The sequence below is a fragment of the Lepus europaeus genome, chromosome 17 (assembly GCF_033115175.1).
Source record: "Lepus europaeus isolate LE1 chromosome 17, mLepTim1.pri, whole genome shotgun sequence".
Taxonomy (NCBI): domain Eukaryota; kingdom Metazoa; phylum Chordata; class Mammalia; order Lagomorpha; family Leporidae; genus Lepus; species Lepus europaeus.
Genome location: NC_084843.1, coordinates 47039448 through 47055092, shown reverse-complemented (window position 1 = coordinate 47055092; position 15645 = coordinate 47039448). Strand labels below are relative to the sequence as shown.

General features: G+C 38.4%; 1 protein-coding gene across 1 annotated transcript in view; it reads left to right on the top strand.

Moving 5' to 3' along the window:
- LOC133775794 (tubulin alpha chain-like) overlaps nucleotides 1-4776 on the top strand; it is a 52564-nt gene extending 47788 nt beyond the window's left edge. Inside the window, 1 exon segment of the mRNA XM_062214288.1 lies at nucleotides 4253-4776. Coding sequence (XP_062070272.1) covers nucleotides 4253-4776 — 524 coding nt within the window.
- The last annotated feature ends 10869 nt before the right edge of the window (nucleotides 4777-15645 follow it).

Sequence of the window (15645 nt, the reverse complement as noted above, 5' to 3'; positions counted from 1 at the left end):
GTATTGGAGTGTCATGTTCATTTGGGATGGTCATGATATCTTCCTTGTTCTTGTCTCCTTGGTTTCTGCATTTGTTGTTTGGCATTGTTGAGATATTCTTTGGTTTCTTCTTTTATTTTTTTTATTTTTTAGCTGTGGTGGCTTTTCTCATTGTACTATGACTCTAGATTAAGTGGACTATCTGCTTTTGGTGAATCTCTAGAGGCTTGTGTTGGGTGTGGCCAGAGAGCTCTGCTCAGTTCTTCAGGGTTAAGGGTGTGCTAAAGGTGATAAAGGTGACACACCCAGTTTTGGGGCATGGTAAATATCTCTCTCTCTCTCTCTCTCTCTCTTTTAATTCAGAAGGGAAGTAATTCTGCTCAGCTGTGCTCTTCTCCTCGATGGCAATCAGTACCTGAGTGCTATCCCCAGTGGGGATAATATTTGTCTGCTCTGTCCCAGGGACCACACAAAGGATCTGTGCAGTCCTCAGTGTAAGCTCAGATTCCCCTGCAATGTCTCTCACTGGGTAGCCAAATATGCCTGAATTTGTTTCGTCTCCCACCAAGACTATTCACGTCTCAGCCATACCATGAGTTCTCCCACACACCCTCAGGTTTTTTATTCTTTCACAGTCCCAGTTTATAAGCTCTACACATTCACTATGTCTTAGTCTCCTACTACTTGTCCCCACTAGAGTCACGTTTTTCTGCTTGTTTGAGGGTGGGCACAGCCCCGAACTGGCACAGCTGTTACGTATGTCCAAAATGGTGCCTGCTCTATTGTCTTGCTCGCCTTTGTAAGGTGAGGTTAGAGAAAGAATCGTGTCCGTACTGGTCCCTTTTATTTTTTTTTTCTCTTCTCTAGTTAGGCTGGTGTACTTTCCCCTACTGGCCTTCTAGCCTCGTTCCCTCTGGGCTCTTCCTGCCACTTTTCTACCAATGTCTCGGGCTACTGCGGTTTCACCTCACCTCCCTTTCCAGCGCTGTTGCATAGACTCAGCAGCTGGGGTCCTGAGCTGTGGGTGCCCGTGCCCTCCACGTAGGTCCACCGTATCCCTCTAATTCTGGAAGAGTTTCCTCTGCAGTTTTTTCCCTATCTCTTTCTTGAGACTACAGTATCTCTGCTTTTATTAAACTATCTTTTCCTGGACTATTAGTAAACTTCCTCCCTATTCCACCATCTTGGAGCCCTCGCCATTGCAGTGACTTTAATGATCCCTTATCTCAACTAATGAGGCAAGTTTTGTTTTTTTTTCATACAATGTATTGAACTCTTTACATAGTATAGAGCTAATCATATGTGTATAAAGTTAATTAAAAATAGATCCTAGTAAAAAGAATGGGAATGGAAGAGGGAGGATAAAGAGGGATGGAAGTGTGGGTTGGGGGGCGGGGTATGGTGGGAAGAATCACCATATTCCAAAAACTGTGTTTATGAAATGTTAGAAAAAAACAATGTTGTGTAGCCCACAGTGTGGCAGGGAGGAAATATGACAGCTGGTTACTCTGGACTCCATAGGGTGGCATTTTCCATGGACTAAGACCAGATCCTCATTCCTTCATGTGCAAACCAGTTCACCTAGGGACAATCAGACTCTCATTTGTAGAGTCACTCTAGACTGAAGAATAATGCTGGTGTATAGTCATTCTGGTTCACTTGTTTCCAGGGAAATATATATGCTTTAAATGCGAAGAATGTCATACTGCATCTAATGGTACTTCCTACATCCAGTCAATAGTTTCATGGCATCCATTAGTAATCATTAAGCTACTTGATATGAATTAAACTGTGAGTTGACAGTAGATAGCCAGAAAGATACATAATTCAGGACATGGAAAAGACTAAAGAAATAACTATGTCTTGTATATCATACCATACTTTGTTTTTTTACCACATTTTCTATATTCAACAACCACCCCTCAGTATGATTGAGCCTCTTTGTGCTGTTGCTTCAGAACATGAGTTCATTGTTTACAGAAATTACAATCAAAGTTTGAGACATAAATGCTCCCATTTAGAGCTATTCTTTCACTGCTATCTGTATATTGGTTTGGTTACTTCAACTCATAGAAAACAGTATTTTTCCATGACAGTACTTCAAAATCTATGTCTTTCTAGCAGTGGAAATAAAGAGGGGAAAAGAAGCTGTTACAGTGGAAAGTATATTCTTAAAGGTGGCTATGGATCTCTCTAGTCTAGTAGATCAAAGCCAAGGTACATGTCTGCACTTTCAATAAGCATCATGCACAATCATGTATGTAAAAAATTCTTCTGGAGGCTGGGACTGTGTTGCAGTAGGTTTAAGTCCTGGCATACAGTGCTGATATCCCATATGGGCGCCGGTTCGAGTACTGCCTGCTAATGCACTTGGGAAACAGTAGAAGATAGTCCAAGTGCTTGGGTCCCTGTTCCCAACTAAAAGACCTAGAAGAATCTCCTGGCTTCAGATATGCCAGTTCCAGCCACTGTGGCCATTTGAGGAGTTACCAATGGATGGAAGACCTCTCTCTCTCTCTGTGTTTCTAGCTCTGTAATTCTGTCTTTCACATAAATAAACTAAATCTTTTTAAAAAGAAGTTCAACCCATCAGTTCCAAGCTACTGCTATCATTTATTGATTTCTCTGACCATTAATATAACTAAAGGAATAGTTGATGTATTTATTCCAAAACTGTTAGAATCAGGTAATGAATTTTTCTAAGTTAGGGATGAGGGATTTCATGTTAAAGATTATGAAGTTTTTTTGGACTATATTTTATAAGAGGGAAGATTTGCTCTCCAACCAGCAAACTGCTTTTTTTTTTCCCTTTGGCTTTAATTTTTTTAAACATTTATTTAATAACTATAAATTTCCAAAGTACAGTTTATGGATTACAATGGCTTCCCCAGCCCTGTAACTTCACTTCCACCCACAACCCTCCCATCTCCCACTCCCTTTCCCAATCCATTCGCATCAAGATTCATTTTCAATTATCTTTATATATAGAAGATCAATTTAGTATAAATTAAGTAAAGATTTCAACAGTTTGCACCCACACCGAAACTACTTTTTGTTTTCCTATATTCCTCTCACACTGGGCAGAAACCATGAATAGAGACATCATGACAATGCACAACCAATGTCCAGATGTCAGGCCATGTGGGAAGTGACAGTACTCAGTTATGAAGATGCAAGTCCAAGTAGTGTAGCAAGATTGAATGGGGGTAACATATTATACAGGACTTGGAAAGGTTTGTTGTTTTCACTCAGCACCAAAACTTGCTGTTGGCCCTTAATCCACAGCAAGGACTGCCCATCTTCTGATTTATGCAGTTTTAACACACAGGTAGATAAAAACTGCTTTATTCTCTCCTGTAAAGTGGGACTCTCTGGTTGAAGATCATCCTGGAAGTCTACTTTCTCAGGCATATTCTCAGAGTTAAGGCAGATCATTTTATAATTTCCCCTAATTCCTAGTTTCCACACTTGCCCACCCAGCAATACAACATATTTTGTTGAAAGACAGGGAATCCTCCAAAATTCTATGAAGCCAGCATCACCTTAATTCCTAAACCTGAAAAAGATGCATTAGAGAAAGAGAATTACAGACCAATTTCCATGATGAACATAGATGCAAAAATCCTCAACAAAATTCTAGCCAATAGAATGCAACAACACATCAGGAAGATCACCAGACCAAATGGGATTTATCCCTGGTATGCAGGGATGGTACAACATTCGCAAATCAATCAATGTGATACACCACATTAACAGACTGCAGAAGAAAAACCATATGATTATCTCAATAGATGCAGAGAAAGCATTTGATAAAATACAACACCCATTAGTGATGAAAACTCTAAGCAAATTGGGTATTGAAGGAACATTCCTCAACACAGTCAAGGCAAATTATGGCAACCCATGGCCAGCAATCTATTGAATGGGGAAAAGTTGGAAGCATTCCCACTGAGATCTGGTACCAGATAGGGATGCCCACTCTCCCCATTGCTATTCAATATAGCACTGGAAGTTTTAGCCAGGGCCATTAGGCAAGAGAAAGAAATCAAAGGGATACATATTGGAAAGGAAGAGGTCAAACTATCCCTATTTGCAGAAGACATGATTCGTTATATAGGGGATCCAAGGAACTCTACTAAGAGATTATTGGAACTCATAAAAGAGTTTGGTAAAGTAGCAGGATATAAAGTCAGTACACAAAACACAACATTTTGTATATACAGACAATGCCACAGTAGGAAAGAACTTCTAAGATCATTCTCATTCACAATAGCTACAAAAATAGCAGAGAAGGCCTACCATGAACAGCTGTCTGTGGCTGAGATCACCAACACCTGCTTCGAGCCGGCCAATCAGATGGTGAAGTGTGACCCTCGCCATGGCAAGTACATGGCCTGCTGCATGCTGTAAAGGGGCGACGTGGTCCCGAAGGACGTCAACGTGGCCATCGCCACCATCAAGACCAAGCGCACCATCCAGTTTGTGGGCTGGTGCCCGACCGACTTTAAGGTGGGCATCAACTACCAGCCCCCCACCGTGGTGCCCAGGGGCGACCTGGCCAAGGTGCAGCGGGCTGTGTGCATGCTGAGCAACACCACAGCCATCACTGAGGCCTGGGCCCGCCTGGACCATAAGTTCGACCTCATGTACGCCAAGTGGGCCTTCGTGCACTGGTACGTGGGTGAAGGCATGGAGGAAGGGGAGTTCTCCAAGGCCCCCGAGGACCTGGCTTCCCTGAAGAAGGATTACGAGGAGGTGGGCGTGGACTCTGTGGAGGCGGAGGCCGAGGAGGGGTAGGAGTACTGAGGTGCTTCCGCTATCTCAGCTTGGCTGCTCCCTGGTTTACAATTAAAGTTTCTGTATAAACTCCAAAGGAAAAGAAAATCAAATACCTTGGAATAAATGTCATCAAGATGTCAAAGATCTCTATGATGAGAATCACAAAAGATTATGTAAATAAATAGAAGATACAAAAAATGGAAAAATCTTCCATATTATTGAATTAGAAAAACCAAAATCATCAAAATGTCCATTCTTCCAAAATCACTTTACAGATTCAATGTAATACCAATCAAAATACCAAAGAGATTCTTCTCAGATCTAGAGAAAATGATGCTGAAATTCATATGGAGGCACAGGAGACCTCAAATAGCTACAGAAATCTTGTACAACAAGAACAAAGTTGGGAGGCATCAATACCAGATTTCAGGACATACTACAGGGCATTTATAATCAAAACAGCCTGGTACAGGAACAGAAACAGATGGATAGACTAATGGAACAGAATATAAATACCAGAAATCAATCCAAACATCTACAGCCAACTTATATTTGAACAAGCATCTAAAACCAATTCCTGGAGCAAGGTCAGTCTATTCAACAAATGGTGCTGGGAAAACTCATCTCCATATGCAGAAGCATGAAGCAAGACCCCTATCTTACACCTCACAAGAAATCCACTCAACGTGGATTAAAGATCTAAATCTATGACCCAACATCATCAAATATTATTAGAGAACACCGGTGAAACTCTGCAAAATATTGGCACAAGCAAAGACTTCTTAGAAAAGACCCCAGAAGCACAGGCATTCAAAGCCAAAATTAACAACTTGGATTACATCAAATTGAGAAGTTTTGTACTGTAAAAGAAACAGTCAGGAACGTGAAGAGGCAACCCACAGAATGGGAGAAATTATTTGCAAACTATGCAACAGATAAAGAATTAATAACCAGAATCTACAAAGAGATCAATAAACTCCGCAATAAAAACAACCCACGTGAAAGATGAGCCAAGGACTTAAACAGATTTTTCAAAAGAGGAAATCCGAATGGCCAACAGACACATGAAAAAATGTTTAGGATCGTTAGCCATCAGGGAATTGCAAATCAAAACCACTATAAGGTTTCACCTCACCCCAGTTAGAATGGCTTTCATACAGAATTCAACAAACAAAAATACTGGTGAGGATGTGGGGAAAAAGGTACCCTAATCCACTGTTGGTGGGTATGCAAACTAGTAAAGCCACTATGGAGACAGTTTGGAGATACCTCAGAAATCTGAATATAGTCCTACTATACAATCCAGCCATCCCACTTCTCGGAATTTACCAAGGAAACTAAATCGGAAAATAAAAGAGCTATCTGCAACTCCATGCTTATTGAAGCTCAATTCACAATAGCTAAGACATGGTATCAACCTAAATGCCCGTCAACAGTTGACTAGATAAAGAAATTATGGGATATGTACTCTATGGAATACTATACAGCAGGAAAAAAATGAAATCCAGTCATTTGCAGTAAAATGGAGGGATCTGGAAAACATCATACTGAGTGAAATAAGCCAGTCCAAAAGGGACAAATATCATATGTTCTCCCTGAAGTGACAGTTAACTGAGTACATGAAAGGAAACCTGAGAAGTAAAATTGACACACTGAGAAGCAATGGTTTGATCAGCTGTCAAGGAACAGCTTGCTATTTTATTCTTTTTACTATTTTCTTTTTGTACTTAATACCATTATTGAACTCTTTACTTAATACAAAATTATTCTTAAGTGTTTAAATCCAATTGAAAATTGATCCCTGTAAAAAATAAGAGTGGGGATAAGAAAAGAAGGAGACGTACAAGTGTTCCTATGGACTTACCCCAAAGGGCAAAGCTATAAACTTGCCATGGTGCTCCAAATCCTATTAACTTGGCAGGTACTAATGCCATCTTACTAGCTAAAGTGATCATTTTAAGTGCATAACTGATCATACAGATAGTGTCAAAGGGATCATAAAAATAACACCAAGTGTCTGCTAATAACAATAGATAGAATTACAAAGGAGAGATCTATCCAACATGGGAAGCAGGCCACACAGCAGATTCATAGGATTCAAATGCCTTAAACAGCATTCTGGCCTCAGAATCAGCCCTTAATGTGTTCGGATCTGGCTAAAAAGCCCATGAGAGCATTTCAGGCATGGAAAGCCAAGACACTGTGGCAAAAAATGACCTACATGAACGACCTCTATGAGTGAGATCCCATTCGAAAGAAGGGAACCCAAAGAAGGAGGTATCTTTCTCTGAAGAGAGTTGAGAACTTCCACTTTGCTAATGGCCCTGTCTAAATAATGACGGGGTTTGTGGACTCAGAAGGTTTCCATAGCCTTGGCAGCTCTTGACAAGAGCCTTGGGTGATCACTGAAGTCATTAAAAAGAGTGTTAATTGTTAGATCAAAAAAAGTCACTGTGTACTTGCTCCCTATGTAGGACCTCTATCCTTAATGAGTTGTACTATGCAAATTAGTGGTAAAACTTGTCTTCAAACAGTACTTTATACTTTGTATGTCTGTGTGGGTGCAAACTGCTCAGATCTTAACTTAGTATAGAGTTGATCATCTGTATATAAAGATAATTGAAAATGAATCCTGATGAAGAATGGGATGGGAGAGGGAGTAGGAGGTGGGATGGGAGTGGGGTTGGAAGGCAGGTATGGGGGGAAGAAATGCTATATTCCAAAAGCTGTACCTATGAAATTTATTAAATAAAAGTTTTCTAAAAAACATATTTTGAGCAGGCCCTCAGTTCACAAGAATTTATTTTACCTCATTTTTAAGGAGGGAAAGGGAAAAATACATTGCCTAGTCAGTATTATCTCCTATGAGCTTTTTTCTTTTTTGGATTGGAGTGTGGTTCTTTATAATTAGCCTCTTCTCTGAATAAACAAGACTAATTTTCATGAAAGAAGCAGAGTTGTTAGTACTTAGACCATAAAAAAAATTGTTCATTTGTAATACAGTCACTAGTAAGTGTGGAAATTTGAGAGAACATTAGACCTGGAGACTGAGAGCTTTCAAAAACACGATTTTTTAGTCCAATAATCTATTGGGGTGTTTTTTATTTTCAGTCGAATATTCTAAGATTTTAGATGTAGGGCTTTATTTTTTTCTTTATAAACTCATATATTGATAGTAAACTATAGTTTTTACTTTTGTGCATAGTTTATCAATGTAGGACCACATGGAATCTGGTCTTCCTATAGTTTTTTCCCACATCAGTTAATGAACAGGTTTTCCAATCAGTGAAAAATCATGTCTTTGTTTTCATGTGGACTATACTTTTTTATTACTTTGGTCCTGTAGACTTAAAGAAAATCTTCTCTGTTTCCTTCTGATTCTCTTGCTTTCTTTCTATTTGCTTCATTACATTCTGGAATTGATTTTTTTTTTTTCTTTTTTGGTCTCCTTGGTAGATTCTATTCTTATCTTTCATTCCTTGGAATTATTAAGTGGGTGACACTTTAAAAGGTAAAAGACAATGTATACCTTTTTCTAATGTGTTTGTGTATACAATCAGTTGTTCTCTCAATGCATCAAATAGTGAAATTATTCACTTTGGCTTAGAGGTTAATATTGACAGTATTCAGAAAAATTGTGATTTTGGAGCCTGGTGTTGTGGTATAAAATCTTAAGCCTCCACCTGCAGTGCCAGCATCCTATATTGCCACCAATTCAAGTCCCGGCTGCTCCACTCCCAATCCAGCACCCTGCTAATACTCCTGAGAAAGCAGCAGAGGATAACCCAAGAGCTTGGGCCCCTGCATCCAAGTGGGAGACTTGAAAGATGTTCCTGGCTCCTGTGTTTGGCCTGGTCTGGCCTCAGCCGTTGCAGCCATCTGGGGAATTAACCAGCAGTTCTCTCTCTCTCCCTCTCTCTCTCTCTCTCTCTCTCTCATTCTCTGTGACTCTGCCTTTAAAATAAATAAATTAATCTTTAAAAAAAAACTGATTTAACTGTAGGTCTCTTGTTTAGGTTAAACAGTAAAACATGATTTAGTTTTGATTGCTTGTTTTTCTCTTGTTGATCACATTATGAGGATAATGTGTTCTATTAAGATTTGTCAAATTCTAACAAAGACAATATACATACTGACTTTAGAGGATCAGTCCAATATTTGAGTTTTTACATTAAGTGTTCTGAAATGAAGGCCTCCACTTTCTTTTTATAAGAGATGCTCAGGAATTAAGCAAAATATCAGTGTTTTATTAGAGTTTCACTAGGACCAAAATATTAACTCATTGTGTTAATTCTGTAGTTGGCTATACACTATAGAGTTCAGTGGTTTTTATTGGATGAGATTATGGGGTCTCATGCCTAACTGCATGAATCTAAATACATGTGTGCTCCTTACTAGCTTTGCACTTTGAGTAGCATACTTCAATTCCCTCATGTTTTTAAGATTAGTTTTTCTTTTTTGACATTTTATCAAAATATAGTATACATATCAAGGAATGCACATAAGTGTAAATTAGCTTTTTTGTCGTCTGATCACACTCTTAACCATCATCCAGATTAAGAACAATGCATTCCTCATACTCCAAGAGAACTCAGTATTCCCCTCTCCATTTCTTTTTTTAATATGTGAAATAAGAGTATATTGTCATTTACATGTTATGATTCAGTGAAGCAATGTTTATAATTGTATACCAAATGATATGACATCAGCATAATTTTTATACTTTCAGAATATTAACTACCACAGATAAGTGAGAATATGATATTTTTCTTTTTTGCATGTCTTATTTCAATTAACATAATGATCTCCACTTGCATCCATTTTGTTGCAAAAGACAAGATTTCATTATCTTTATTTCTGAGTAATATTCCATCATATATACCACATTTTCTTTATTCAGTCATCAGTTGGTGGATATTTAGGTTGATTCCATATCTTCATTAATGTGAATTGAACTGCTATAAACATGGGAGTGCAGGTAACTCATTGTATGCTGATTTCATTTCTTTTGGTTAGATTCCTAGGAGTGCTTTTTTTTCTAAGATTTATTTATTTATTCACTTGTTTGAAAGATAAAGTGATAGGGGCAGGGGGAGGTGTGTTGAGACAGAGAGAGAGAGAGAGATGCTGGTTCACTCCCCAAATGAATGCAACAGCCAGGTCTGGAAAAGAGTGAACTCGGGCTAGTAACTCTACCCAGGTCTCCCACATTGGTGGCAAGAGCCTAAGAACATGATTTGTAGCAGGTGCTATGGCTAGTGGGTTAAACCACTGTCTGCTGTACTGGCATCTCATATAGGCACAGATTTATGCCCTTGCTGCTCCACTTCTGATCCAGCTCTATGCTAATGTGCCTAGGAAAGTAGTGGAAGATGGCCCAATTGCATGGGCCCCTGCACCCATGTGGGAGACTAGGATGAATCTCCTGATTCCTGGCTTTGCATTGGCCCTGCTCTGGCTGTTGCAGCCATTTGGGGAATGAACCCATGGTTGGAAGATCTCTCTCTCTCTCTCTCTCTCTCTCTCTCTCTGTTTCCTCTCTATATATAACTTTCAAATAAATATATAAATCTAAAAAATAGTAAATAAAAGAACTTGAGGCAACATATGCTGCTTTCCCAGACACATTAGCAAGAATCCTGCACCAGAAGTAAAGCATTCAGTACTTGGACCAGCACTTGGATAAGGGATGCCAGTGTTGCAAGTGGTGGCATAACCCTTTGAGCCTCAATGCCAACCCGTTTTTAATTATTTGAAAAGCTTATCTCATAGGAATCAATAAGATAATGTCTGTAAAATATTCAGAATTGTTTCTAGCATGTGTAAATATACACTAAAAGTTACCTATTTATTCATGTACCAAAAAAAAAAAAAAACCCATGCTAAGTATGTGAAGTATCAAAAGTTCCTTCAGATACAATGTCTATCCCCTAGAATTAAGAGTATATAGAGTAATGATCTTGTCACTTGAACTGTTATATGTAGTACCAACATGGTTGTCAGTCTTAGAATTTTGCTTTTATCCAACTTTACTCACAATGTTGCACAACCTCTTTTTCCTCCATCTCCAAGGAATCTTAATTTGTGGATTTTATTAAAATTTACACAGAAGGACCAAAAAAGTTTCCCAGTTAACCATTTGTCCTCTCTCATAGGATTCTCCTTTTAGTCACACACTGTCAAGTATTTAATATCAACTCCTACTCTATGAACATGTTTCTCATCATACAGCCCCTGATATTATAGGGGAAATATAATTCAAAATATAGGAACCTAATTTTGCATTTTCCTTAGAAGCAACAACTCAGTATTCACTAAATCAGTGTTTTTGGTGACTTTATAAGATACAACTGCTGTGGGGCTGGTATGTAGTGTAGTGGATTAAGCCATTGGCTGAAATGCTAGTATCCTGCAAGAGTACTGCTCCAGTCCTGTCTGCTCCACTTCTGCTACAGCTTCCTGCTAATTTACCTGGAAATGCAGCAGAGGGTGGTCCAGGTAGTGGGACCCTGCCACCTATGTGAGAGAACAAGATGGAGTTCCTGGCTCCTGGCTTCAGCCTGGCACAGACCTGGATTTTTTGGCCATTTGGAGAGTAAACTAGTAGATGGAAGACCTTTCTCTAGTTCTGTTTCCCACTGCCTTTCAAGTAAATAATTATTTATTTTTTTAAAAAAGGAATATAATTGCTGTGAGAATAATAATTGACTACAGTTAAAATACTGTTTTTAGCCAAAAGTGTAAAAATAACCATAGGGCCTGGGTTATACCTTCACTCATACTGATTGCTATCTTTCTTGTATACTCTACATTCAGTGATACAGAATGAATATTTCATCAATAAAGTAAAAGTTTTGCTTTACAGTGAACTAAAGTATACTCAACTTGAAGTTATACTTAAAGAAAATTTAGATTTAAGTTGAAAGCAACAAGGAAATCAGTAACTGTTCTGTTCAGGAAGAATTGTCTGAAATCCATGCCATTTATTTCTGGCAAATAAAATAAATAAATCACACGGTAATTCTGAACTGCAGGTACATCATTAAGCTGGAATTTTCTATCATGAATGGAAACTCACAGGATAGTTTTTTAATACTGTAGAAAAAAATAACTTCTTTATAGTCTTTCTGTTTTCATTAAAGTAAAAGATTCTGTGTCATTGTATGTATTTCTCCTTTTTGTATGGATGCTTTTCTCATGCTGTATAATATAACTTACACTTTGATAATGACTCACAAAGTTGAACACCTTATGCAGCAAGAACAGTAACCTAAGTGCTAAAGCTGACTTGCTGCCTTAGAGTACAGCAGGGGAGACTGCTAGACTGAAGTGCACTTAAGACACTAAAGGAAGCAGTGTGGCAGGGTGATTAAGAGGATGTGCCCTGCAGTGAGATAGCCTCAGGAAAACCCTAGCACTTACTAGCTATATAACCTTGGGTGAATGGCCAATACTCTCCATGCCCTTTGCTTTCTAATCATCAATAACATTTATTTATACATTTAAAATATTGCTAAATTTTAACACTATTTACAGTACTCAAAATTGTACTTGACTCATGGAATACTCAAAATATATTGGCAGTGATTCTCACTACACAGCTCCAGTTGACTAAAGGCTATCCCACTTCCTGAAGGAACTGAGAAATTTAACTTTTGATGACATTTCTAGAATGTTAGAACACTTTGTTTCCAAATACAATATATGGATCAATTGGGCAAAAGCCAGATAATTGGCAATCTCTTCACAGATAAGGAGATTTCTTCCCAGTGCTGTAGCACTATGAGTCTATTTAAATGTCTGAAAGTTTTCTTATAGGAAATGTTTAATTTAGTTCATTTTATTATATTAACTAGCCATAAGTAAGGAAATGGGTAGGAATTACTAGGAAAATCAGTATGGAATCCCACAGCTTTTTCTTATGAACCAAGTCTAAAGACATTCTATTTTATCCAAGTCATTTGACAGAAAAGTAGTAACAACCACTTTGTAATACTCCCTTCTTTCTCCTTGAGAGCATCTTCATGTTGTTGAACACTTTAAATGAATTATCATATGCTATAAACTTTTATCCTCAGATATAAGAGAAACTTAGAACATAGAAAACCAAAGAATTATCAAGCCATACTTTCTTTTTGAGGACATTTTTTTTTTTTATTACTTTGACAAGTTATATTTATGGAGCTCATAGAACTAACTTTTAAATGTAACTTTTCAAACGATAACTTTAAAATTTAAGTATCTGAAATTCAAATCAAGTGTTTGAATCAAGTGTTGAACTAGAACACTGTGTTATACAATTATTTTTACATTGTGATAAAATATGAAAAAGGATTGAAGTTAATTCACTCTAATTTTTTGAAAGTATCATCTGGATATGAAGAATGCTGCAAAAACGTTTTATCCACATGTTATAAGATTATCCCATCCAAAATTTCTAAATGTCTATCATTTCTTTTTACCTTGGAACTAAAGCTATTACCTAAGCTACAAATTAAATTACTCTTTCTTAGCTTTATGTGACAAGAGAAATATACACAAAGTAAAACAATTTAGTCTTTTTTTAAGCCTAGTTATTTATTTGATTTTTTTTTTTTGACAGGCAGAGTTAGACAGTGAGAGAGAGAGACAGAGAGGTCTTCCTTCAGTTGGTTCACTCCCCAGATGGTCACTAAGCCAGGAGCCAGGTGCTTCCTCCTGGTCTCCCATGTGGGTGCAGGGCCCAAGCACTTGGGCCATCCTCCTCTGCCTTCCGGGCCCACAACAGAGAGCTGGACTGGAAGAGGGATAACCGGGACAGAACCGGCGCCCCGACCAGGACTAAAACCTGGGGTGCCGGCACCACAGGCAGAGGATTAGCCTAGTGAGCCGCAGCACCAGCCACTTATTTATTTGAAAGGCAGAGTGACCGAGTGTGGAAGACGCACACTTCTTGTGTGTGTGTGTGTGTGTATGTGTAAGAGAGAGATAGAAGCACACACACACACACAGAGATTGATTTTCCAATAGCCAGGGTTGGGCCAGGCTGAAGCCAGGAACACAAACCTCCATCTCAGTCTCCCATATGGGTGGTAGGGTCCCAAGCACTTGGCTCATTATGCGTTGCCCCCTTACTGAGATGCATTAGGAGGAAGCAGAGGAGTCAGTACTTGATTCTAAGCTCACTGATATGGGATTCCAGCATTCCAAGCAACAGTTTAACCCACTGCACCACAACCTGCCCACTTTTTCTCTTTATTTTAGAAATTATTGACTATTTAACTGGACCAGAATACCTAAAATGGTCAGACAATTGCAAAACAATATCTCATAAACAATTTTCAAAATTTCCTAAGATACCAGAAAAATAATAAAGAGAAATAAAGGAACATGGGGGCTGGTGTTGTGGTGCAGTGGGTTAAGCTGCGGAATGGGGTGTGGGCAACCCTTATGAGCCCCAGTTAGAGTCCTGGCTGCTCCACTTCTGATCCAGCTCCCTGTTAATTCACCTGGGAGGGCAGCAGAAGATGGCCTAAGTGTCTGAACCTCTGGAATCCATAGGGAGTCTTAGATGGAGTTCTGGGCTCTTAGTTTTGACTTAGCTCAGCAGTGGTAATTGCAACCATTTTTGGGTAGAACCAATGTAATAAAGGTCTCTCTCTGTCTTTCTCTTTGTAACTCTGTCTTTCAAATAGTAAATAAATCTTTTAAAAACAGAAATATGAAACAAAACCTATTAAGACCTCATTTATCCTCTGTAATTAGAAAAAAACTTCAACTTAGAAAAATATTTTCATAAACAGAGAGAGATATGTAACCAATACACCTGGGCATATGAAAATTTCATCAAGCTACATGAACAAAAGTGTGACTTATTAATGTCCAAAATACAGAGACAGAGGTGCTCCACAGTTAAAAAGGATCAATTGCTAGACAAAAGGCAATCATCTTGAGAGTGTTTCTTTCATAAGTCTCAAATAACAAATGCCTCAAATCTCATACCTCAAATAAAAGACCTATTTTATGTCAAGAGGTTTTAAAGTGACTGTTCCAATCTCAAATTGCTGTAAAATTATGAGCTGTAGAAATGCAAACTAGTGTTGAAAAGGGCTTTGGCTCAGAGAATCAAAGAAACAGGAAATACTTTATACAAGAACCAGTCGGTAACTGCAACAGGTTTTCTTACTTGAAACTGCATTCTTCAAGAGCTGGCCTAAAATAAATTATCTCCAACTTGAGACCTAAGAAATCCTTCAGGTCTGAGCAGATGAAAGAGTTATTCCTGGAGATACAAAGATATAAGGAAAGATATTCCTTAATATCTTTAGAAAAAAAAAAGGAAGAAAAGACAAAGTTCACTGAAATATGCCATCTTTTCTTTAGATTTCTTCAAAATCGGACTCTTCTTTCCTATGACCTCCTGTCAGATCATGCAGTATTGAAGACAGTTATGTTAGTGAAAAAGCATTTTCCCACTGAGGACAGTTTTCAAATCTGATGAAAGAATTCCTAAAAATTTCTCTTTCCTAAGGAACAAGAGAAGTTGCAATCTAGAAACAAGGGGAGGATATTTCTAGTTCAGACTTAATGAGGGACTGTGTCGCTATCACACTTGAGTAGACATGCAGGGAAGAAAACCTAAGGACTAAAGGGAGGATCACATGCAAAATCAAGCAACTCCAGAGGACCATGTTTTTCTTGGTTGAGGTGCTCCTGCCACAGCAGTGTTGTGGTGTGGTTGAATCCAAGTTCTTGTTTTTGATGGAAGAAAAGAATTCAAGGCCAAGACACAGGTAGAGATCAGCAGAGAAGCAACATTTATCTACATGCAGAGTGAAAGCACACACCTTCAGGAAGAAGTGTGGGCGTGATCAAGAAAGAACTATACTCCAAAAGGTTCAGGGCCAT